General features: G+C 36.5%; 1 protein-coding gene across 1 annotated transcript in view; it reads left to right on the top strand.

Moving 5' to 3' along the window:
* PTPRQ (protein tyrosine phosphatase receptor type Q) overlaps positions 1–13,572 on the top strand; it is a gene marked incomplete at its 5' end in the record, with an annotated part of 143,671 nt that overhangs the window by 45,185 nt on the left and 84,914 nt on the right. Inside the window, 8 exons of the mRNA XM_082308524.1 lie at positions 1,843–1,971; positions 2,691–2,837; positions 4,524–4,696; positions 7,111–7,321; positions 9,032–9,184; positions 9,306–9,485; positions 10,319–10,426; positions 12,924–13,205. Of these exons, the coding sequence (XP_082164650.1) occupies positions 1,843–1,971; positions 2,691–2,837; positions 4,524–4,696; positions 7,111–7,321; positions 9,032–9,184; positions 9,306–9,485; positions 10,319–10,426; positions 12,924–13,205 (1,383 nt within the window). The remainder of the gene's footprint in view (positions 1–1,842; positions 1,972–2,690; positions 2,838–4,523; positions 4,697–7,110; positions 7,322–9,031; positions 9,185–9,305; positions 9,486–10,318; positions 10,427–12,923; positions 13,206–13,572) is intronic.

Raw genomic sequence — 13,572 nt, 5'->3', positions numbered from 1 at the left:
GGCCGGCCGTGAAGTTGGTTGGTGATTTGTTAGGAAGGCATTATGAGTTAATAGGCGTTCTGCCTCATTATTTTTATTTTCTTACCTTTCATTTGCTTCAGTGGGAACGGTGTTTTTACATGCTAAAGTTTTTAGTCGCTTTGCAACTATTGTAACAGGTTCACCCCTACAGTATCAAGCACCATCATCCAGTCTCTCTGTAATTACTGAAGTCCACTTCCCTTTTCCAAATGACTTGGTCCTTACAAGAATCTCTTTAGTGTCACACTAGCCACCCCCTCGAAGTTACCAGTTTCTTGTATGGCCAAACCCTCACATTTCAGTTCTCTGCTGGAGTGTCTGAGATGAGTCCTGAGGGAGAGGAATTGATAGATTATAGTTTGTGATAGCAGGTCGGGGATGGAGAGCGGATTTATTTCAAATATCACTTTCCTGCTCACACAGGAACATGACATGGAGTTGTTGTCATGCCCATTTCGCTGCACAGAGGAAGGTGATATATGTCTCTGTTGTATAGCTCATTGGTGTTCCATTTTAAAATGTTGACAATTATTTCTGCCCCTCCAAGCAGAATTTTCTGAGCTGTGGTGAAGCTCTCCTGTGTTCCTGACAAAGATATTTTTCTTGCTTTGATTTTTGAAAAAGAGGCTACTTCTTTAAAGCATTTTAAAATGCTTTATTATAAATATTTTTTGAAAACGCAGCATGCGAATATTTCCTTTGCTGGGATGGCTGTCAAGGGGAGGATACTTCTACAAAAAGAAAAAGATTTAAACCTTGGGAAAAAAAAAAGTGGACTCTTAAGATGATGCTTCAGAATTATGTGCAATTGCAGCTGATGCAATTTGCGTAACTAAGGATGATTAAGTAGTCACTACTGACCAATCTATAGCATGTCTTTTAGGAATGACAGGATTTTTCATTTCTTTCATTTGTACATTAGTTTTTACAAAAGACAACCGTACTTTATAAGAATAGTATATTAGTTAACTTGCATATTCGTTTACAGGATCAGTCTATATCTCCATATTGGCTTAACTTTCACACAACATATTAAGACCTGATTTTCATAGAAATTTATATCAACCAGTTTCCATAAGTTTACTTGGTTATGCAGCATTTTTCAGGTTTTTTTTTTTTACTCTGTATGGGTGTAAAAAATTCCACATCCTTTAGTTGTCTTTGGATTCAGATTTGGATTCCACCTCCTTTAATTGTCTTTGGATTCAGATTTTCATCTCAATAGTAATCTCTCATTAACTTACCAATACAGTAAGGTATACTTTATGAAGGACAGGGATCAGATTCCATAATCACTTGAGTATGGGATTAATTTAATTTATGTGAATAGTCTCATTAAAATAGAAAATTGCTCAAGTATGCAATGTTTTTGCAAGCTTAATTGTTTCCAGGTTTATGTATATCATTAGTGCTGTCAGAAGTCTTCAATATGAAGTATTGTCTATATGAAAAAGGAACCTGTTCAAGGAAGAAAAACGTACCCGATGTGAGCTTTGTATTGCTGAGCATCACAATTGCATTTGAGCATCTTCTGTATGTAATCTATATCATGATGAAGTCCATGCTAAACTTGGTAGAATCCCTGCCACCTTTGTCTTTTGAGGATTATTTGCGTACTACCAGCTCTCTTGATACCTTTTGCGAGCATTACCGTAAAAAAGAAATGAAAAATAAGTCATTTTAATGAGATGTGCTTTTAATTTAGCTTCCCTTCAGAATATTTAATATTTATGTTTAAAATGAATTACCTGATTACGTGGTTCTTGGAAATCCCAATATAAATCATGTTATGTTCAAAGACTTTTTCCAATATTGTTTAAGTTCCAGAAGATCCACCACAAAATTTTGCCAAGAGCAACATTACAGCAAAGTCTTTCTCAGTGATGTGGGACCCACCAACCATAGTAACAGGAAAGTTTAGCTACAGAGTTGAGCTGTATGGACCATCTGGTAAGTCTGAATTGATGTTTTTATTTCTTTTTGGTTTTTGTGATTATTTCCTTACACTTGCATTTTTAGTGTCCTTGCCAATCAAGGATGAATATTTGAAAGCAGTGCTATGTATCCTTTTTACTATTAGACTTTTTAGAGATTTTAGATCACTTTTAAGGGAAAAGTCTGTCCATCAGGAGGAAGAGTATGCAACTTTCTTCACTCTTTTAGAGAGATGACATGCTAAGCTTGCAACTGAATTATATATCCAAATCATTCTGTATCTTACCTTTACTCTTTTCTCTTTCTGTTAAAGATTTCTGGAGGATTTTCATTCCTGTGTAGTATGCAATCAACTGTATGAGTCTGTTTTGATGTTTTTGTAATATTTTAAACTCAGACATGTATATATAAAGAAATTATTTAACTGCCTGTAGTTAAGTAAGACGTTAATGGGCCGTATACTAATGTTTTTATGGGACCACAAAGGAAAAGCAATAGAAATTAATTTAGAAAAAGCCCCACCTCTTAATACCCATATCTTCTTGAGATGGTTTTGGGGGATTTTTTCAGGCATTCAGTATTATTTCCAACGAGGTTGATGCCAAACTAGGTTTTTCACAAATAAATTTGGCTTTTCATTGTTCATCATCCTGGAAAGTAGCTGTATGTATTATAAGCAAATAATGGACTGTTTTTATTTTTGAGCTAGAATCTTCTTCGTTTTTTCATTTCAGGTCGTATTCTGGATAACAGCACAAAAGATCATAAGTTTGTATTTAGTAACCTTGTGCCGTTTACAACATACGATGTGTACGTCGGTGCCGAGACAAGTGCTGGGGTGGGGCCAAAGACTAACCTTACAGTTTTCACTCCTGCAGATGGTAAGGAAGCATAAAGAAGTGAAGTGAATGGGCTGTACATGATAACTGGCTTCAGTTTTCCCTTCAAACCCTTTTAGGTACTTTGCAAAGGAAAGAATGGGTGTTTTACAAGAGTCTTACAAGAGAGGGATAACAAAATAATGAAAGAAATTGGCTGAAAATTTATTATGTCGATTTATTTCTTCATATTTTCGAGTTCATACACTGTCACTAAATTGTCTTGCTATCAGAAGCCTTCAGGGATTGTGAAAGAAATGTAGTTTCTGCCTGAATGAAAGTAGTTATTTTTAGATACGGTCATTAAGTTGCAGGTCCCCCACTTACCCGTTAGATGGCGGCAAGTGGAAAGGAAAGAACAGCGGAGGCTTCCCCCCCGCCCCCCCCGCCCCGGCTGGTTTGTTCGGCCCCGAATGCTTCTTACTAAACATCTCGTTTGACTTAATTTTCACCAAATCCGAGGCCCCGTACCAGTTTCTAATGGAGCTACCTTTACGAGGGACCATAGCTCTGAGGCAGACCCAATATCGAGATCTTGTTTTGGGTCAATCAAGTGGTTAGTTCTGCCCCTGAGCCGTCGGCTCTGTCATTTGGGAGTTTTGGCTCCCAGCAGTCTGCTCACCAGATGAGAGTCCTTTGCTCTATAGAAATGCGGTTTTATCTTACATGTGTGTGAGATTGTGCAGGATTATTGGTCTGCAGCTGAGGATGCAACCAGAAAAATTTGAGAATCAGTGTATAATAGGCAGGCAGTTTCAAGATGGTTATTTTTGTGTTGTGTTTATGCCACACAGCACAAATTTAGAAAACTTCTCAATCAGTGATTGCTGCAATGCTTGCTGTCAAGGCGTAACAGCAGGAGGAACACCTATACTTATTTATCACATTCTTTCCTGAAGTATCTGAAGTATCTGCTTTTGTCAGCTCTCAGAGACAATTTCCAGAGATGGCCTGCCTCAGTACAGCCATGCTCATCTTCTGTCTAAACTCACCGTCAGAAGCCAAAATGGATTTTGGTGTTGGCTTCTTTTTTGAGTGGCACAGAATGTCTCATTTTAAAGCCAAATCTACAAGCCTTCATTATGCAAGTAATTTCAAGTTTGTCTTTTTCTGTGGTGTATTATGAAGAAAATATTTTTCATATAAAATCTGAATATCATTCTATTGAATATAAACATTTCTGATCTCTGGTAGTCCTATGTAAAGTACAGTATCATTATTACTGCATAGTTAAAGGAGAAATTGAACCAAAACCTGTTATAAAAGTGAAATGAACAAGATGTATCCTGTTCATTATTTTTTTTCCAGCTTTTTACTTCATTCTTTTATGGTTTTGATGAGTTTAGAATTAAGCTTTCATTTTCAATATACTTGAGGTTCCATATAGTAAGCTAGCAAAGGTCGTCTTGCTTCCAGTGCACTGACTTCAGCAGAGCTGTCCTGATTTACATCATCTTAGGATTTGACCATATTTGTACATGTCATATATGTCAAAAAACTGGGTGCATGTTTTTAGAACTGTAACTTGTTTGCTAAAAAAACATGCACATGCTCTACCTGCACAGCAGCAACTCGAAAGATAAGGATGTGAATTTGATTAAATGCCTATTGTACTTTGCACACAGTGCTGAAAAAGCTTGTAATAATCAGAGATGTTTAATTAAATCAAGTTTCTTCTGGAATATTTAGTCCCAGGTGCTGTATCAGATTTACATCTAGCAGAAGTGGAAGCCACATACGTAAAAATTGTTTGGAGGAAGCCACAACAGCCAAATGGAATCATTACCCAGTATAGAGTTAAAGTTCATGTGCAGGAAACAGAGGTGACTCTGGAAAACACTATTCTCAAAGGAAAAAATAAGGTATTTAGGTTTTTTTAATATGGATTTCTTTGCTAGATTAAATTTGCTTCTCTGCCTTATCCAATAGGTACAGAATGTGGAATTAGCCACCACAGATGAGTTTTCAATGCTTTTAAAAGCCACCTTCCTCACCCCACCCTCTTTCTCTGGCTGGGTTTTAAAGAGATTCCAATAATGCTGTTTCCACACATTAAAACAGTAAATAATGCTGATGAAATGATCCAGAATTTCTTAGCTATTGAAGGCAGGAAGCCATAGCCCACAATCTTACTATCCCTTCTAGCCCTTAAGTTCTTTGCAGCATAGGGTGACCTAACAGTAAGAGTACAGATTTAGGTGCCTAGATTGATACATAGCCACTCAGGGAAATTCCTAGAAGATGTGAGTATGAATCCTATGGAGAAGTGAATTCAACATAAGTCTCCCAAGGCTGGTCAAGTGCTCTGCTTGCAAGGCAAACACCCCTAGACTTTCTGCCCCCATTTGTATCCTTGAATTTACATGTCTGATGCTACATGCTGAACTCCATGCTATGGTTGTATATTAAGGATATTTGTGCACATCTACTGGATCAAATCTTTTAGGAGACTTACGCTGTCAGTCAGTCTAGCTTCTGGATTTTGGGTGCTGATGTGCTCTACATGCTTGAATGGGGCAGCTTGGAGCATGCATCCCAGAACTGTAGACCCCTAGCAAACATTCAGCTCAGAATTGAGTACTTTCTGAGGTAGAGATTTTTGGTCTTAATGTTGAACATAGGTTCCCAAAGTTTGAATAATTTTTTTTTTTTAGACAATAATATCTTTCTCTGGATCTGACACAGAATCTAAGTTTTGATGTAGAGCTCAATGAAGGAGTTTGCTTTCAAGGTGAATGGTATATATTAAAGGGAGCCCTAGAGCCAAACATTAAATAAGGAGTAAGAGGAAAAAAAATGAGGATAAGGATCCCTTCATTAAACCAAGGAGGCATCCTTGGAAAATGAAAGTATATAACTCTGTAATTAAAGATTATATCATAGTACAGACACAGAAAAAATGAAAATTGTCTATATGGACATATTTTAATGATGGGATTTCCTAATTTTTGAGTTCTTAGTTTAGCATCATTGCTGCTTTATTATAGTTTATTGAATTTAATTTTCTAATTAAAAACCAAAACAAACCATAACAAACATTATTTAGAACCCCATTGACCCAAGCTTAGAGCATCTACAGGATTTGAACTGTCAGATCCGCAGTGCTAACAGTACTCAATAACTAGTAGCAATAAAAGGCTGTTATAAGTGGAAAATCCCCAGAGGCAAAAAGTATTTCCACATGGGTTACTATTTTGCTATAAAATGTTGGTGAAGGTGAGGCATATATAGCTTTTACCTGTTGGTACTTAGGTGAGATTGATGCTGTATCTCCGCCTGTGGTTAATCCCCCCTAGTTAGAGCAGTAAAAAAGCTGCTTTGCCCCCTGTCCACCCAGAATCTGTAGGCAGAGAGCTAATGTGTATTACTTACATCACTGTAAAAGCATCTCTTTCTGGCAGTGAAGTGGGCCATATGTGTGAGTGGGGAGTGTTCACAGATGACAGCAGAACAATTTAGAGACACTGGACTCCTGGATTCAGTCCCAGATTCTGAAGGGGCATAATGATCTAGTGCTTACACACCGTTTTGTACCTATGCTCTAGGCTCTATCTCTTTTTCTCTTTGCTTTTGTTGTTCCTCTCTGTAGTTCTTGCTTCCCTTATATCTACTGCCATCCCTTTCCAACACTTGTCTTTTGCCCCTTCTGTCTTATGGACCTCTATACCACCTACCTCCCTTTTGCTCTCCCTTTTCACATATACACTCCCTTATTTTCCCCCTCCCCTTTATTCCATTGGCTTCTGTTTTTCTCCCCCTCCTGTTATTCCCTCTCAGCGATCTAGTCAACCTTTTATTCCTTTTCTTCAGGGCCTAGTAGGGGCATCTGAAGCCCTCTTGCTTTCTGTGCCTTCAGCCCTGTTTCAGAACATGCTTAGTATAAATGAAATCTCCCAAACGTAAACATATGTCTATTCAATATAACTCCAGGGATATAGCATTAAAGTTAAAGGCCTTGCTCTAAAATTGCCACTTTACTATAAAACCCATATTTTAAGAAATCAAAAAAAAAGCATGTGGTGTTTGTTTAAACAATAAAAATTAATAAAAGGTTGTAGGCTACTGGCAGCTGAGCTTTTTCATGAGAAATATTGTATTTCACGAAGTTAATTATCGTTGTAATGAAAGATAATGTTTGTATGCCAACATTTATATAGCATGTGTGGTATATATATGAACAAATATACAAACACTATTTCTATATTATATATAAATATAATTAAATAATTTAGTGATGATGAGGTTTGTGATTTATTTTTATATTTCTAATTTTTAGTATTTGATTGATTCTTTGGAACCATACATGGTAAATGAAAACATCAAACCTTCTCCCACTTGGAATTCAGTGGAAACAGACAATGAATTATATGAAGGTTCAGCTGAAATGTTTCCCAGCATTCAGACAGCTTCCCCAGTAATATTTACAAGTGTATCCGGTGATAACTTGCCTGCTATAAATGGAGCTGCAGAATTACATTCTGCTTTGGGTAAGATATTTCAGGATATTTTTCTATCTGCTCCTTTGTTCTGAAGGACCCCCATCACTGTCCCAGATATGATCTTTAGCACATGGTTCAAGCAAATTATGAATGGGTCATTTGCTGGAGTCAGATTTTTTTACTACCAAATAACCTTCTGAAGCAAATGGGAATGCCACACAGGCAGGAACTAGCCCCTTGTCACCCAGCTGACCTTCTTCCTAGTGAAAGGAGCACCCGAAAGCCATCAGCCAAGCTGCATAGACAATCAGTTATTACAGTTGCCAAAGCAGGTGTGATTGTCAGGGATTAACATATCTCCAAGCCCTTCAGAGACCTTGATTTCTCTAAGCCTTTTGACTAATAGGTTTTCAAATGTCAGTGAAGGTAAATAGGTCAAAAAGTTACAACTTTGCTATATGGGTGACAAACAGGTGGAGATGACCCCATGACATGGTGATGTCATTAGTGTGTACACTTGTTCTGTATTATCAATGGACCAGTGTTTCTTTACCAAGTATGGATATTTACAAATCATTAAGCAGGCCTCAGTTGACAGGCAGGGACTTAAAATACCACTCTAAATTTTTACAGTGAGTTTTGAACAGTAGGGAGAAAGTCAAGGTTTTATTTTTTTTTTATTTTTTTATTAAAGTCACCCAATTCCTCCATATACACCAGTATCTAAAACCAGAATTTAATCCCGTAGTTTAAACTACAGTGGATCATTTCTGTGCTATATTAATCCTGAAGAATCTTCTTTGTCATACAGAGAAACGTACAGTGCTTTAAATGTGAATCTTCTTTTTATGGCCTCATTCCACTTGAGGTATTGAGTTGCTAAAAGATGTCTGTGTTGCTGAAAAATTGATTTCAGACAGTGTCTGTTGTAACCTAGCATACAAGTATTATTTTATAGTAGTTATTATAGTAGTTAAAGCAGTTGACAGCAAAATTTTCAACGGGGTCTGCTGATTTTTAGATGCCTCCATTTTAATGCTGGTCTCACAAAGCTCTGAGCCTGAGATATGTGAAGCACCCACACTTTTTCATGTTGCAGTGGAAAAATGGCTGCTTTATAACAGATGATTTTGACTAGTACAGTTGAGTTGCGGCTGACTTTGAACTTTATTGCAGATGCACCAAAAACTCTTTGTGGGCATGTATGACTTCTTCATTCTGCTGACCACAATTCTTCTGCGAAAAATACCAGTGTGAAGGGATCCATGAGGGGAGCCATTTCAAGTATAGTTATTATAGCACTGTTGGGAGGGCAAGGAAGAGGGAATCTGTCTTTCTTAATTAAAAAAAAATAAAAACAAAACTAAAAGCTCCATCAACCTAGAAGCCATGGTTCTGAAGTCACTGGAGAGACTAGGCCAACTGCAAGTATGCCTTTTTCTAGTTCCTAGCAGATTTCTCTCAATTTTTTTTGTAGATAGCTGTCAGTATAAACCTCATGTGTTTAGTTCTTGCCCATTCATTCTTTCACCTAGGCCAATCTATCTATTGTACACATGAAAATGGACCTATAATAGCCTCTCCTTGATTGAGTTAAGAGGCAGAGTATAAGCTTTTCTTTATATTTTTGTAATTGCCATGAAAGTTAATTCTTTTGCGATAAAATAGTTCCAGGTTGCTGTGTCAAAGTGAGTTTAGAATGCAAAAGGAAAAAAAAGAGTTTACGAGAAGTAACTGTATTTTTCCATTTAATCACAGATAATCAGTATACCATTAACATTTTAGCTGAAGAACTGTCATATGTTATAAAGGGCCTCGTACCTTTCACAGACTACACGATCAGTGTGTCTGCTTTCACTGCTGTTGGAGAAGGACCACCATCAGTTCTTATGGTTAGGACACATGAACAAGGTAAAATGTTGTAACTCTGATATTATCAAAAGTTAACATATGTGACTTCTTTCACTGAACATTTTAAATTTTTTTTAATCATTTGTTTGCTTATTGTTCTATTTTTCTGTTTTCGTTTAAGTTCCAAGCTCAGTACGAAATATATCTTACAAGAATATTAGCTCCTCCTCTGTTTTGCTTTGTTGGGATCCTCCAGCAAATCCCAATGGGAAAATCATTCATTATACTGTTTATGCAATGGAACTGGATACAAAAAGAGCATTCCACACAACAACTTCAAACAACAGCTTACTTATGACAGGTACAGTGTCATTTGATTAAAAAAAACCAAACCCTAATAAATTGCAAATACATTATATGAAATTATTTTTTCCAACTTTATGTAATGTAGCCATTTGCAAGGTAGGTGGGCAAGATCTCCCCCATCCACACACATACACACACACACAACACCACTGCATGTAAAAGCAAGGTTGAGACATTACTGACAGACTCATCTACTGTGGAGGCATATATAGGGAACATGAGATGGAAGGAGAGGACTAGGTAAGGTGAGCAGTAATTTGTGAAATGTGCCAAGTAGTAATTTGTGAACTCCACTGAGTAGTAATTTGTGAAATGGATTTTTCCTTGGAATTTTTTCCTCAGCCTCTTCTTGCCATGTAGGAAAATATGCCTAAAGTGTCAATTCTTTTTCAGACTTGAAGTTTTTTCACAGTGTTTGCCTGACATTAATAATAATTTTCTTCTTTTAAGATGATAATTTTGGTAGTAGTTGAACAATATGCATTCTTCATGGGGTTTCAGGCATTTATGCTAATCAGAGTAATGCATATAGAATAAAAACACATATTTGGATGTAAACGTACACATCCTTTGTTTTGACAAATAAATTCTTAAATCTATTTACAGGGTTGAAGCTGGTTGACTTAATTCAAAATCTGTTGATTTGACTGAGTGCTTATTTGGCTCTCTCCAAATAAATGGTATTATACGTATTCTGTCTTTTAGGTGACAAATGTGTATCAGAAACTCTTAGAACAGTAACCATTTTTACAGTTTTATAAGTAGGTATGAGGAAAAAAACATGTTTAAGAAGTCAACAGTCAAGATTTTTTTACTTAATCTTTTTAGGTTTAAAAAAGTACACAAATTATAAAATGAGAGTCGCAGCCTCTACCACAATTGGAGAAAGTGCTTTGTCTGAAGAGAATGACGTTTTTGTGAGAACCCCTGAAGATGGTAAATACATTATTTGCAATAATTATTTGATTTCTGTATTGAAGTTTGTGCTTCTTCAGAAGACTGGGCACATCTATAAAGAGGGGAAGAAAGTGTACAAGTAAAATCAATGTTTGTTGAAATTATTAGTCTTCTATCAGTCAGTGACTTAATTCAGCCCATTTTTGTGTAAGTGCTAGCAATAATGGTGAAAGCTGCAGCATGACCAGCAATCAACTGATTTCAACTCTGATAGACAAATGGGAAGAAAGCTGCAGAGCTGAGGTTCCTTCACTGAAAACAGTGTGTCCCTAGACCCCATCTAAACCATAATCAATTATCTTCAGCTTCTCTTTTTTTTTTTAGTTTATCATATGGAAATGAGGTTGGTTTTGAAGCATCTGGAAATGGCAGCTTTCAACAATTCAGAGGCCATATTGCTGTCTATAAGCAGAGCTGCTGATAAAGTGAGGGGGTTTTATACTGACTGATATTATATGCAGTTGTTTTTGTACAAGTTTGGGGCTTTATTCATTTTAAGACCGATCAATAGCTTTAATGTAGGGTATAATACTACCTTATGAAGATTTGTGGATCTTCCCTGCTTGCTTACAATGCAGTCTCCACCCATGAAGGCACAGGGGCAGTAGCTGGAGTTGCCATTGGCCTCTGCAAAGAGAACACGGGAATTTGATTTACAGAGCAGAGTCATGATTATTAAACTTTAATCTTTTCTCATTTATATCAGGTTTATATTTTCACTGCTTTCAGCAAAGTTATTTCCAGTTTTTACCAAAGTAATAAAGAAGGTAATTGTCCAGTTGTCATTTATCTCTCTCATTGCCAAATATGGTACAATACAGGAAAAAGAATTAAATGCGAATAAAAGAGAGCAAAGGATTACAGGATTAAAAATAATGGGGATTTATGAAGCTTAGATGATTTGAATAACCAATCAACCAAAATATCAAATTAAACAGCAAAATTTAAAGTGCTTGTAAATTTTTTTAAAGGTTGCATGCTTCTATGCTGCTAGTTTTTTTGCAGAGAAAAGGCATATCACAAGAACTGAAAATTACCCATCTAAATATCTTTTTCTCTGAAAGTTTACACTTCCTTGCCTTTGAGCATTACAGAAGTTTGTTCAGAGTGGAGTTTCAGGCCAACAGTTCATCCATTGGTAAGAGATGTGTGCAAGCCTTGAGGAAACTATTGAGAAAACCACCAGTAATTCCTGCCTTTTTATAAGGCTATGTGTAATTTTGTCGTCTTCTTCTTGTTCTTTAGTTTTCCTGAGGTAATTCAGGTTGAGATTCATGTCTCCTAACTTTAGCCAACCTAGGAGTGACAACTGGTTTGACTCTTGAGACGAGAGATACCTCCAAATAACAGATTCACTACATCTGTCTTAGATAACTTACATTAGGATGGAAGATACTACGCTGTTGCATTTAAATACTTTACCATGCCAGATAAATTGCAAAATGCACTTCAATTGAAAATTAAGCTTCTTCACATGGGAAATATCCATGTGGGCAGTCTTGTCATCCAGAGAGTAGTGATCTGTTACAGTTAACACTTTTCATTCATGACCTCAGAAATCAGGAATGAAAGTGGTTTGTGAGACCTTTAGGACAAAAAAAAATCATGATAAATTCTGAAATATCTGGATATAGGTATTTACACACAAACTGAATTGAATCGCATAATGCTGGGTTCTTAGTACATTTTAAAAAAATTTATAGACAGATTATTTCAGGGGTGAAGTGATGAAGCCTTCAAAGGAATCAGGGTTGACATTCAGCGCTGATTTTATTCATAAGCGTAGCCCACTCACTCCTTCAACACTTCCATGTGTTGTTAGCTCACTGAAGGTCACATGAACTCATATGTTGCCAGTAGACTTAGCCAACACACTACCCCGGAGCTGGACTTGTTTTGTACATGACCTTCACACCAGCGCATGCAAGATTTACACTGGGGTCTTCATGGTCATCAATTAGCAGCTGTATCAGTAAACTAAAAAGAATTTAGTTACAGTGCATACAGTCCCTTTCTTGGTTCAGTGGTTGGTTGAGTGAAATAAGGTGGGTGGTTATTTAAGAAGAAGGCAGTAAGATGGCATTCAGCTGAATTTAAAGATCTTGAATTCAAGGAAGACAGTGAGAGGATTTGAAGGATCAGTCTGCATGAAAGCAGTAGACAGAAGAGATTTTTTTCTTAATAAATGCAGTTTTGGATATATTTCTAAATGGATGAGAAAAGAAATTCCAGAAACGCTGAAGTGTCTGGGATGCAAACAGATGCCTGGTTTTGTAAGTGGAAAAGAAGACATACAGAAATTAACTGAGAGAAAATGTGGTAAGGCTTTGAGAACGAGAGTGAGTGAATGTAGCCCTTTTGGTACAGTCAGCTAATCTAAATGTTAGGATCCAATAGGTTTATGAGATTGGTCCTATATTCAATTAATTGAAAGTCTCAGAGATTTTTTTTTTTCTCTTTGATTCCTGTATTGCAGAACCAGACTCCCCGCCCCAAAATGTAGAGTTAATAAATGTAACTGCAACAGAAATAAATCTGAGATGGTTACCACCTGAGCAGCCTAATGGTCTCATAACTCACTATGAAGTTCTGTACAGTGATTCCGATGACTTATTTATTAAAAATGCCTCATCTACAAGTATATCACTAAGTGAAATGAATCCGTATACTCTATACAACATCTCTGTAAGGGCATTCACCAGACTTGGCCATGGGAATCAGTCATCTTTCCCACTTCTGGTGAGAACTTCTGAAACTGGTGAGTATATAGTTTTTTTTAAAAAATGTAAATTTTCCACAATCAACTGCTTTATGGTGACCTTTGATGCCCAGGAGATCAGTTTAATTAATTTTACAAGTATGTGTTTGCTTTGAAAAGCATTAAGTTCAAACCCTGTTTTCTCTTCCATATACAAAGCAAAAGTAGGAAATAGTAAGGAAGATTAAGTAGTAAAGAAAGAAAACAGTGGGAAGTTTTATGCCTGATGGACTTCATATATTTTACTATTTGTCCTTGAAGATTCCTTGTGTCTCGCAGGAAAATAATTTTTTGTAGGAAAGGAGGGGTTTCAAAAAGTGAGTGCAATTTGGAATTTAAGTTATGAACTGAAATTTTATAAGAATTC

This window comes from Platalea leucorodia (assembly GCF_965183815.1).
Source record: "Platalea leucorodia genome assembly, chromosome: 4".
Lineage (NCBI taxonomy): Eukaryota > Metazoa > Chordata > Aves > Pelecaniformes > Threskiornithidae > Platalea > Platalea leucorodia.
This window is presented reverse-complemented; position numbering and strand designations above follow the sequence as displayed.